Source organism: Cnephaeus nilssonii (genome assembly GCF_951640355.1).
Source record: "Cnephaeus nilssonii genome assembly, chromosome: 11".
NCBI classification, from domain to species: Eukaryota; Metazoa; Chordata; class Mammalia; order Chiroptera; family Vespertilionidae; genus Cnephaeus; species Cnephaeus nilssonii.
This window is the reverse complement of record NC_137082.1, coordinates 61,598,380-61,611,233: the sequence shown is the minus strand read 5'-3', so window position 1 is coordinate 61,611,233 and position 12,854 is coordinate 61,598,380. Positions and strand designations below refer to the sequence as shown.

At 45.5% G+C, this 12,854-nt stretch overlaps 1 protein-coding gene across 1 annotated transcript in view; it reads right to left on the bottom strand.

The window, feature by feature from the left end:
* Positions 1-12,854, bottom strand: part of MTCL1 (microtubule crosslinking factor 1) — a 123,441-nt gene that overhangs the window by 10,667 nt on the left and 99,920 nt on the right. The window contains exons 9-12 of the mRNA XM_079785233.1: positions 11,373-11,540; positions 7,599-7,853; positions 1,769-2,065; positions 100-131 (exon numbers count right to left, since the gene is read on the bottom strand). Of these exons, the coding sequence (XP_079641359.1) occupies positions 100-131; positions 1,769-2,065; positions 7,599-7,853; positions 11,373-11,540 (752 nt within the window). The remainder of the gene's footprint in view (positions 1-99; positions 132-1,768; positions 2,066-7,598; positions 7,854-11,372; positions 11,541-12,854) is intronic.

Here is a 12,854-nt window from a genome sequence, read left to right as displayed (position 1 = left end):
TGAAGAGAGTATTATAATAGACCGCAGTGACAGGTGGAGTTTCCAGACAAGGGGATTTTGTTTCAGTCGTCTACTATTGGTTTCCTCGATCTTACTTACCTTTGAAGATTTCCCTTGTGATTTTCTTCTTCCTGTAAAGAAGAAATAAGTTCATCCGAATCAGCTACTATTGGTTGCTAGGAGCTCTCAGGGTTCTATGGGCTTTGTTCTGCTCTCCTGCCCTAGGACAGCAGCATTGAAAATGCACATGGAGCCAGCGTTGGTAGGGAGTGCCCTTCGAGGTTTGATAATAAAACCACGATCCACAGTGTGGTGAGGGGCTGGCGCTTCTGCAGTCCAGGGAGGAGCCCACACGAGTAAGAAAAACTGGCCATGAATTTTGTATGAACATTGGCATGGAGAAAGGGGTCCTTTCTCAGAGGACTTCCCTGAGCACATGACTTTCCAACCTTGCTTTGTAATGACCCAGATACATCTGTGTGCGTGTGTGTGTGTGTACAGTGTGTGTGTGTGTGTCAGAGAGAGAGAGGGAGAGAGAGAAGAGAGAGAAGTGGGAGAAGATGAGGATGATAGAGTGAGTTAGAAGATGGATGTCCCTAACTGAAGTTGATTTGACATCCTTAGGTGTGAGTACTTCCTTAATTTTAAATTTCGCCATTTGGAATCAAAGATGAAGTTACAGTGACTTCTGCTTACGAAGAATGATAGCTCGCAGAGGACAACACGAACACAGGTGGACTTGGGTGTTTTCGAGCTGGCATGGTCTGGAAGAAGGAGCAAGGATCCTATACGCCCTGATAACCGAGGTTTATGCGCCGGCGTGGTCAACAGCCTGGTGCGCTTCCCCTCAGTGAGCACGGTCCGCAGTGCAGGTCAGGAAGGGGTTCAGGCCCCTACAGGGGGGCACCAGGCCAGTCTCCTGACCTCCGCTGCCTCCTCACTGCTGTGAGCGTGGACTACGTGAGACTGCCAGCAGATCAAACAGGGTGGCATACTGGCGATGTCACATCAGCTGGGAATCTATTGCGGAGGAGTCAGGGGGTCAGCGGGGCACCTGGCCTCACTGACATGTGACTGAATATAATTTCCCCACATTCCAACAGCATTATTGACTGAACCCTTCTCAGTCCATTAAGTACCTGGGACAGGTTAAAAAGCATACAGAGCAACTGTTAAATGGACTCACAGGTAATGATTCCTAAAATCAATTTTTAAAACCCAGCTTTGACAAGGGCTTAACCAGAAAAAGGTAACGCTGAGCCGTGGAGATTTCAGCACAGAGCTTAGCTCAGCTGCCTGCTCGCCTATTCTATTTAAGGTTTCTAAGTGCTGGGTTGTCTTCCCTTTGTGCAGGATAAGGTCTTCAGGGTGTCACTGTTTAGTGACATCTGCTACTCCCAAATGTCAGGTATTTTCTTTAAAACAGAGTTGTTTTCCTGTTATTAATACGTTTTCTATGATTTGAAGTGAAGTTGAAGATCTACCCTCCCCAGAAGAATGACCTATTCCCTCCTGTGTGTCTCACTGGACATGCCCATTTGTGAGACCTCTCCGTCTACACGGGACACGAAACGCGAGACAAAGTGGCAAAATAAAGCTGGCCGCAGCACAAGCTAGGAGTTTGGGGTCAGGGCCACCCAGCAATGCTCTTGGCACTGTGAAGGTTTCATTTTTTCTTAAGCCCTGGAGCCTGCCTGCCACGTGGCAGGGCTTCCCACCAACCCCGTGGTCCTGCAGTGGTTAACTGGACCCGAAAACCCAGGCCGACCTGAGGGAGGCAGTTCCTGAACTCCTTCTGGGGCCCGCGGGCTGGAGGCTCCTCTGGCTCATCCTCCAAAGACAGGGCGTCCAAGTAGAGGTTCTCCCGGGCTGAGCACCTGTCCGATTCCTTCAGCTTGGAGAGCGGCCGGTCTTCAAAAGAGGTCGAGTCCGATTCTGTGCAGGGCCACATCCCCAGGGGCTGGGGCATGCGTGGGCTTCCCGGGGGAGCAAAAGGGCGGATGCTGCCTTCTTTTTGATCACAAAGGAAGTTTCCACCTCTCCGGGGACTGTTTTCTTTCTGCAACTTGAGGGTTTAAAAATTAAAACACATTTAATTAGCCTCACATTTCTGTCTGTTGCTCTCCTAAGACCAAGGTCTCACCACAATTTGGGATTACAGGTGAGTCCATCTATAATTCCAGAGCTCACATCTCAAAGACCAGGAGAAGAAAATGCTCTTCAAGTTCTGGCCTTAATTTCAAAACGTAACCCACCACCATAACAAATGCTTTAAAAAAAAATCACAATTTTGTTTGGACTGAAAATCTGCATTAATCACATACAAGCCAACTCCTTCTGACAAGAATCTGCTATTGTACATAACTTTGAGTACTATACTCACAGGAAACAATACATTTATTTTTTAAAAAATCGAACATTAAATGACATATTTAGAGCTCTCTCTCTTTTTTTTTTAATTAGCTTCAGAACTTAATTTATACTCAGTGGAAAACCATCAGCAAACTTCTGAAGGTGAATTTGGTTTTCCTAACTAGCAATTTCCTAATAATAACAGCATATTATTTCCAAATCATCTGGAACAGGTCTTACACATAATCCGAGTGATCAAACTGTTACAACCACTAGATGGAAAAGCACCTCCCACTTTGCTTGAGAGGACTGAAGCTTAGCTATAAAGGGAATTAAGCTCTGGTATGACTGAAAACAAACAACACAAGACAGAAACTTTTGAGTCACACGTTTGGTGCCCGGCGCGGGAAGCTCAAGGAGCAGTTGTGGGGAACACACAGGGCCACTTGGAGCTGGGAAGACCTACCTGAGTTGGAACCATTGGCTATCAGGTCTAAGGTGCCTAACTCTTCTCAGCTCCATCTCCTCCTCTGTAAACTTCCCTCCAAGGTCCAGGGGGGACTCCAGGGGAGAGGCCATTGTCAGGGGAAACCACCCCTGACTCCCCTCAGGCCTGCCCTCGGGGGCTGGGCCCACAATGATCACCTTGCCTATTTACTGAGCAAGAACCAAGTGGAGGACGGTCAGGAAGGGTGCCAGGGTGAAACCACAGGACAGTCAGGGAAATGCATGGAGGGCGAATGCTCTCGCTCCTCTCCTCGAAGCCCAAGAGAAGCCCTGATGGGCGGTTTCCCTCTGCTCTACTCTCCTGAACTTTCCGCACTGAGCTCCCTCTCTGCCTCCATCAGACATGCACAGAAAGCACAGCTGAGCACTGAGGGTTCCCACCTACACACCCTTAATGGGGTCTTCGTTGAATGAGGAGCTTAGCACGCTACACGTTGGCTGCTTTTTTGAATAATTATCTCAATGACAAAAATGACTTTTGGGTTTGTCCTGAAGGGGTGGCAGAAGGAGGTCGTTCAACCCTGAGTGCTGGGACAGTGCCAGGAAGTTCTCAAACTCCCTTAGAATCATATATTCTTTTAGAAGGCATCTTTCATAAACTCTATCTTCGTGTCCCAATTTTGGCCTGCATCCACACAATGGCTATACGTGTGGCCTGGTATCACCAGGAACAAAGCTGTGTGAAATAATGGGGATAGAGGACTTTTACTTATTTTTAGTAATTTTTGAGGTGGTGGAACCAAAGTCTCCGAGTACCATCTTCATTTTGTGAGAAATCTGAAGACGCGAGCAGCCAGAGCTTCAGTGTTGGAGTCTGAGGCAGGATCACAGTTGTGTTTGGAACAAACACTTCACTCTGGGTTTCAGCTCCGCTGCCTCCGCTCTCCACCCCTCCTTCCCCATGGCAGTTCTTCCCAGTTCTCTTAAAAGATGCTAAATGCTTTCTTTAATCGAGAAATAAAAAGGAAAGCTTTCTATTATGTTTATCCAATGCATGTCAGCGCAATTTACTTTCAACACATGATCATCTCCAAGCTATTTTGGGCAAGGAATTAAAATGCGAGAATCACAGTTGAAGCTGTAAATGTGCATGGAGCGTGTGTGTGAAGAGGGGGAGGAATGACTACAGAGGAGAGCTATGAACAAGCAGGTTCTAACTCAGGAAAGTGGAATTTCAAAAATAAACCCTGCAGCCAGGAGCAACGAGCTGGGGAGCCGGTGTTAGGTTTCCTAAAAATGAAGCTGAGTGGTTTTAGCTGGAGGTATCTGCTGCTGAGATGCCTCTGGGGTGGCGTAATAGAATAATGGGCCCTTAAAAGGATAGGGTTTCCTAGGGGAGTCATTTCAAATCAGGCATCTGCAATTACTGTATTTAGAATCCTGCAGCAGAACAACTTGTAATGCAAATAGAAAGTTCTAAAGATTTGCATTTCAAATAATACAGGAAACAATAAACCCTCAAGAGTGTCACCTCATCTGAATCAGTCAAAAGAAAAAATGGTCACTTTGTGAACACGTTTTATTATTATTTTTTAAAATATATTTTTATTGCCCTGGAGGGTTTGGTTCAGTGGATAGAGCATCGGCCCTTGGATGAAGGGGACGAAGGGTCCTGGGTTCAATTACAGTCAAAGGAATAAATCTTGGTTGCAGGCTCAATCCCAAGGCCCCAGTCAGGGCACATTTGGGAAGCAACCAATCGATGTGTGTCTCTCTCTGTCTCTCCCCCTCCCTTGCACTCTATTAAAAAACAAACAAACAAACAAAAACACCCCAAAACAACAACACAACAACAACAAAGAAAATCAATAGAAAAATGTCCTTGGGTGGGGAGTAACAACAACAACTATATATATATATATATATATATATATATATATATATATATATATATAATTTCAGGGAGGAAGGGAGAGGGAGAGAGATAGAAACATCAATCAGTGATAAGAATCATTGATCGGCTGCTTCTTGCATGCTCCCTACTCGGGATTGAGCCTGCAACCTGGGCATGTGTCCTGACTGGTACCATGAGCTCCCGGTTCATAGGTTGATGCTCAACCACTAAACCACACCAGCTGGGCATGAACAGGTTTTAAAGAAAGGTCTTTCATGTTGTAGAGACAACTGATTTAAGGAAGTTACTGGGAGGAGAATGAACTTCCATTTAGCTCTTTAGAGCTACAAGTCTTCTATCAGCATGTTAATTGGGAACTTAACAATTCTAAGGAGAAATGCAGTGTGACTCCATAAAAGTTAACTATCACCCAATCAAGTGTGGACTGAGACAGGATGTGTGTGATAAGATAGATGATAGGTGTTATATGACCATACCCACACTCCCACAGTCATTCATCATGTAAAATGCCTCGTGTGGCACAATAATTATGTAGGAATTCAATGACACCCGACAAGTATGAAGCATGTGTTCTGAAAGTGGAAAATGGATTTAGTGTTCCTTCTTTTACTATCTGTATTAGGTTATCCTAGTCAAGGTTATATGGTTCACCACATAGTCAAATATCAAGAGCACACACTATGGGGAATGTTCATTCTTGTTTATCTGTGAAATGTGTAGCTGAAAGTTAAATGAATGAGCAATCCAGTTACTGATAAACAAAATCTATACACATACATACACACTTCATCCAATTTCCTCTTTCACAGAGAATGGCCTTTACCTGATTTTCAGGATTGGGTACCAAGATTTATAAAATCTCCTTTTAAAATCTCTAATATTTGGGGGGAAATGCCAGATTTATTTTTGAAAGCCACAATTGCATATCTGAAGCACCATTCACTGGCAACAAACCCTCTTCTAAAAACAGCAGTCAAGTCATTGTACAAAGCCTGTGGGATCCACCACACACACAGATTTCAGAAACAGATGAATGCCCGGAACCCATTATGCTCAAAGATGTCAACCTTGAGGACTGACATTCTGGGGCTGTCAGCTTGGTAGAACTGTTGCAGTGTTGACAATCTGGACATGGGGTTCGGCTCCTATCCCTTTTTCTCCTTCCAAAATATGGTCTAGTAATGAGGTGAATGCTCATCCCTTCGTCATTAACTATTTGAAAGCTGAGTATCATCAAATGTCTTGCCACTTTTTCCTTTCCTAGAAATTCTTCATTCCCCAAAGTAAAAAAATAACAAACCCAAAGGCTCACTTAATTTATATCCAAGGTGTCACTTCCAAAATGAAGCCATCTAAGACCAACAGGCCCACGGTTAGCAGGCTAAGGGGACCCAGAAGGGCAGGGATGGTGATGGCCTTGCTGGGGTTCAGGGGGGACAGACACAGTGAGAGATCCTGGAGGGAAGGCCAAGAGGGAACGTCCCTGGTAACAAGGTGCCTAGAGTTACTGGGATACTGACCAGCTGCTGCAGTTGGATATAGTGAATCTGTGACCATTCTTATGAACACATGCTGCTTGGCTCCTACAATTTCCACTGAACAACTGATCCAATCGGTAGAGCACAAGCACACAGGGGATTTAAATCAGAAGATTCTCCTCAAGGGCTGGCATTTCTAGGCCGAACAGGAAGTGGCCAACTTTCCTTTGATAGAATTTTTAAATGAACCATATCAAATATCAGTAGGGTGACTCAGTTGTGAGTAATCCAGGCTCAGAGAAACTTCAGCTCCTTTTTATCTGCAGTGCACTTCCTTCTCCTCAAGGATTTCTGAGCCAAAGGCTCTGGTTTTTTTCCAGTTCATTCTCCCTCCCTCACTCCCATATAGTATGCAGAAACTAGCCTTTGCTACTGCACCTGCAAAACACGGGTACCATATGTCTGGGGATAATGGAGCACATTTTTTTAAAAAAGGACCTCATATAAATGCAGGCAGTATGGGTATTTGTAATAGAATAATGAGGTTATTTTTCCTGAACTCAGTTTCTTATTGATTAATGCATTTCCTCGAGGCCTCATGAATTTGTGTGACAAGCTGAAATAAAATGTATGCTATATAAAAATCCAGCCAGGGAGGGATTCCAAACCTTCATCAATTTAATGCAAAAATGTAATCTGTGCATCATGTAGGCACAGCTACAACTACACAAGCTGTCCTAAGTCTGACGCAATGCAGAGAATAATGATCTGGGCAGTAGAAAAACAACTCCCCTTCTCCCCATGAATTCATCTGACTCATTTGTTTAGCTGAAGACAATGAGCTACCAGCTACCTCCCCTGACTATGGTGCTACGTAATTATAGCTCAGTAATATCCACAGCAGGTGCAAACAGCCCAACTTCCAATTTACTTCAGCAATTTCTTTACTAATGGACAATAATTCCATTTAAGCTGGGGCAGTCACTGTGACCAGATCTTGAATGGAAAACTTAAAAGTTAATTTGCTTTTTGGCAGAAATCACTTTATCAGACCTGAAAAAAACTTCATGTTTCAGGTTTAGTCTTTAAATTCCTTTAAAAAGTTACTTCCCACCCCGGAACACACACACACACACACACACACACACACACACACACACACACACGGAAGTTACCTACAAACTTTGCAATGAAAAGATCTGTGTGATGGCTGAACCCAGGTTTCCAATACTAAAAATTCTACTTTTTCTTTTCTTCCTCTCCCTTGGGAAGCCCATGAAACATCCTAAAGTACTAAGGACCTCTGAGCAGCCTGCTTGTTGTTCCCTCTACATGCTCAGATTTCCAAGTCACTTTAGCTGTCTTCTCTCTCTTCCCTGTTCTCTGGTGTCTGGGAGCTTCCTCACCTGTTCTATTTTCCACAAGAGTTCCTTCCGTTGCCGCTCCCACTCCTGCCGATCCCTGTCCAGACGGTCTAGGAGTTCCACCTTCTCGCGGTTCCAGTTCTTCTCGCTGTGATGGATCTGCCAGCGCAGGTCCATGACCAGGCCATGGCTGTCAGCAAGGAGCTTCTGGTGTGTCTCCCTCTCCTTCCTGAATGCCCCTTTGCTGTCAGTGGTGGAACCTGGTTCTCCCAAGCTTTTCCCAGTCTTCTCTTCCAGCTGTCAAGGAGAAGAGAACTTAGGAACTTAGTCCCTGCCAAGTCTCACTTTAGTAGGTGGAAAAATCTCAGATCATTAATGTATTATGCCTGGAAACATGTTTAAACCAAGATTTGACCAATCCCACGGAAGAAACCATTTTCATGTTTAAAGTCCTAATTACAAACATAGTCACACAGAATGTCAGTGTTCTCATAGTCTGCTTCTCAGCTCTACATCCCTACTGAGTCACCACCATCTCGTGCCTGTCCTTCTATAGAGCTCCTTGAAGACAAGTACATGTCTTCCCTATATTCTTAGCACCTCTATGGAACCTAGTGATGGGGCAGTGGTAGAACCTAGGCATCTATAATACATATTTGTCAAACACTCGGGAGGTTAAATACTAAAACTAAACACATGAGCAAAAACACTCCCATCTAGGCATATCATATTCATACTATTGAAAACTAAAGAGGAAGCTGTGGAGGCAGAGAAAAGAGACACATGCACACACACACACACACACACACACACAGGCACACATATATGAACAACAACAGACCAATCTTCAGAAACTAAGTCAGAGGACAATGGAGTAACATCTTTAAAGGGGGAAAAGGGTAACATCTTTCAAAAATAAAGGAAAACAAACATTTTTGAATAAATAAAAATTGAAGGGGGAAAAATCCCATTGACAGCAGACGTCAAGAAATGATAGAGGAGCCCAGACAGTGTGGTTCAGTTGGTTGAATGTCATCCCATGCACCAGGAGGCCACTAATTCGATTCCCAGTCAGGTCACATGCCTGGGTTGTGGGCTTGATCCCCAGTGGGTGCCTGCAGGAGGCAGCCCATCAATGATTGTCTCTCATCATTGATGTTTCTATCTCTCTCTTCCTTCCCCTTCCTCTCTGAAAGTAATAAAAAATATTTTAAAAATCAAAATGCTTTAGTTCCATGATGAAAATCAAGGTTATCATTTTAATTCTGTGAATGTTCTTTCTCTCACACTTAAGTAGGGGCAGTTCTGCAGATGTGGCAAGCTCCCTTCTTCATGATGTTCCTATTCTTACATATCCTTTCTCTCCTTTTCCATGTACTCATACTACTCATCCTCTGAGATTCATTCTAAGCAGGCCTTTCACAAATACTCCTTCCCTAAACCCTCAAGCCGAGGTGTGTGCCCTGCATGCCCCCACTCCTGACAGCACTGTGTACAGGCCTAGTGGGGCACTTCTCTGGGTCTCTCAATGCACTGCAAACTCAGTCAAAAAATATCTTATTTGTTGTTGGAACCTTGGCATTTAGAATAAGGTCTGACTTAGGAGTCAATGGAAGGAATCACAGAGATGGGAACTGATACAACATGGCCTTCAATGAAGAAAAAATACTTAAGTTTTGGTAGATTTCACCTATTTTGTATTTAAGTAAAAGAGGGTAACCATCTACACTAATCTACACTAATAAAAGAGTAAGATGCAAATTGACTGTACTTTGCAATGCCCACCAGCCAACCAGGAGTGAGTATGCAAATTAACCCAACAAAGATGGCAGGTTAACTTGCATACACAGGCGCCGAGTGGCCAGGGGCAGGGTGGCACGTTTGCGTTATCACCATGGCGATGATGCAGGAGTTCTGCACTCTGGGCAGCATGGGAAGGCGGAAAGGCGGTTCGGAGCCAGAGCAAAAAGGTGGCTCCGGCTGTAGCGAAGGCGCTGCCAGCAGCCAGGGGAAGGAAGGCCCATTCTTGCACGAATCTTCATGCATTGGCCCTCTAGTATGACTATTATAAATGAACCAGCAGCCATCCACATTCATTGCTTCCTGGGCTGCAAATGTTTAAAAAGCATCTTAAATGATTTGGGCAGAAGATGAATCTTACCTATTACCACCTGCCTTTTAGGTTTGAAGTCCTAGCATTATTTCATGGTGTTTAATGACTCTCCCTGAGGCTTTATTTGTGGCACACACGTGGGTGGGTACAAAGTTTCTCTAAAACAAAGATGAAATGTTTTGAAACTGGTTTGCATCAAAGATTATGCCTCCTTTTGTCAGCTACACTCAATGCCTTTGAAAATATTTAGGGTTTTTTTCTCCTATAAACATATTTTTAAGTAGGTTTAAAGGCAGCTCATCAAAAAGTGTTTTCACTCATTCCTCCTCTGCTACTGACTGTTCAGGCTGCATCCTAACATAAACAGAGCATCTAGTAGGAGTGCGCTACCAGGCAGTGGGCAGGATGAGTAACTGGGTCAGCAGCTCCGTCACCTGACCAGCCTGGCCTGGCACTTCGGTTTTCCTGTGCTTTGCAGCTTCCTCTGCAGAAAACTTTGTATCTGCTTTTCCCAGGGCTGTGTGCCTGACACCGCTGCTCCCCTGTGCCAGGCAATGCAGGTGAACTGTGGGTACCAAAGGAGCCGTTTCCTTTTTAAATAAATGTTTATATTGTGTTTTTAGAGAGGGAGGATATACATATATATATCAATGTGAGAGAGAAACATGGATTGGCTACCTCTCTCCAGCCCCCTGGCCGGGGATCAAACCCACAACCTGGGTATGTACCCCAACTGGAAATCGAGCCAGTGACCTTTCAGTGCATGGCACGACATTCAACCAACCGAGCCACACCAGGAAGGGCAGGAGCCGTTTTCTTTTGACATGACAGGTTCTTTCATATTTTATTAAGGCCATTTGAAAGATATCTCCTTTCTGTGCTTTTTGTGTGTATGTGTGTGTGTGCAATTCATATAAAATTTTAATTATTTTATGGTTTGCCTCAAAATAAGGCCTAGAAAATAGATTTCTGAAGATGCACAGACCTTTCCTCTCATCATGGTCAAAGGGCTGCAGGGAGTGGCTGTGCTTTTAGGAATTTCAGGGAGAAAATGTTTCTGAAAATGTAGAAAAGAATGTTTCTGGCTAAGTCTGATGTTAATAGCCCTGCCACGCCTAAAACCTCCCAGGAGGCTCTGCTCTGTGGGAAGGGTGGATGCGGGAGCCCACTCTCCTCTCCACTGGAGCACGAAAGGCTCTGTGATCCGAGACCAGCCTCTTCTACCGGGCTCCCACTTTCCCCGGTGTAAATCAGGTCACCAAACCTGATCAGACTCGCTTCTAGGGCACAAAGTGGAAGGTCCACAGCTCTTTCTGGTATTTGCAGAAATCAAAAGGAAAGCACGTGTTTACCTTTTTCAGAGATAACTAAACTACGGTCTGCTTTTCCTTAGCTCCTGTCTGAACCACGTCAGCGCATCCTGATCACCACCCGATGCGGGCGGGCCTCTGATGGGGCTAAACACAACCGTGCCCAAGGTGGGATGAGAAAGTAAACGCTGCTTTGAAAATGCCGGCCGTGTTTCATGCGTGGGAGAGGGAATATGGGGGGAAGAAGATGCTTGGAATGGTGGGGAACTTTAGGAAGAGACAGCAGGTGGCTGCTCCTGGTCTCCTCACAGTCCTCTCTCTCTCAGACGAGGGTCACTATGGCCACCTGTGCCTCCTCCCGACCTGTCCCGGGGGGGAGATGGGGGCAGGTACCTGCTCCAGGCGGCACTTGAGCATGGCCCACTCCACGTCCCAGGCCGCCTTGTCGCTGGCGTACTGCTGCTGCAGCCGCAGCCGGGCGCACTCGTCCTCCCGCAGCTCGGAGCGCAGGTCCTCCAGCAAGGTCTTCAGGGCGTTGAACAGCTGCTGGTTCTCCACCGCCTGCGGGGACACGGGAGTGGGCTGTCACCTCACGGAAGGGTGTTCTTCAGGTCAGGAGAGGAGAGAAGCCTGGCAATCAGGGTGGTGCTGGGCTGTTTCCAAGGTGCCACTGGAAATGGGCGCAGAGCCAGGGGGTCCCCATGCTGGCCACCGGGCCCCTGGGGCTGAGACTGCTAAGGGCTGGTTGGAATAGGAGGGAGGGCAGGACTCAGGCTGGTGCTGGGAACCTGAAGCAGGAGAGAGGAAGGCGCAGGAGGCACAGGGAGCCCTGGAGGCCGGGGCTGCCAGGACGCTCTGTGTGACTTCAGACGTCCAAAGCTCTGGCTGGGGGTGCAGATATAACAAAATACAAGCACTCACCTATGTGTAAGGCCATTTTAACGCCAGCTGTTGCAACAGAATGGAATGAATAAAGGCCTTGTGTTTCCTATAAACACAGGGTGGTCACCCCCTGACTTGCAGTTACTCCAAGGTCATAGATATGACAAACATGGCCATGGGGAGGGGGGGAAGCCTGACCCACCCCAACATTTCTAGTGTCTTGCACAATGCTTGTCATGTGAAGTGTGCAAACAGGTCTGATAAATGAAAATGGGTTTTTTATTACTAACCTGGTTACTCCCGCCTTAAAAGATTTTATATTTTCTAAAACCTGTCCCGCCCTTTGAGGGCACATTTCAAAACCATGACTGCTCTCTTAGTACATTTCAGCATGGGCATTTTATCAGAAAGGTTTGGCCGAGTGAATTAATTCTGTAGCCGGATAATGATAGCCAAATGAGCCCATCTCTTCAAGCCAGACAGAGAGCACAAACATGCATCGCGCGGTCTCAGGGCAATCTTGTTGGCTGCAGTTATGAGACAGGCGGAATGAAAGCTCTCAGAGTCCGGCTGGAGGCAGAATGTCTCTATTATAGAAAGGAGAGCCCCTTCCTCTCGGGTGGACCCCCCTACTTGGTAAACCACAGTGAGTGCCCTTCAGCTCCCTAGCGTGGGATCTTCGCACATCATCTCCCCTCCATCACAGGGAGAGTCAGCCGTGCTTCTAAAACCATCTAGTTAATGCACTAAGCACACACATGTACATACACAAAGATGGTCAACCACATAGGAGAAACATTTAAGATACTTTGGATATGTTTGGATTTAAATAAAGTTGAATCAATAAAGAGTAATTCTTTAACATGAACCAATTTGTTACTGAAAACTCCATAGTTGCTCCTGTAATTTATAGGAAGACTTATTATAGTAGATACAGTAGACTTTTGATCTAGTAGAAAGGCTTATTTGTTAAACTTTTTATTTATTCCTCTT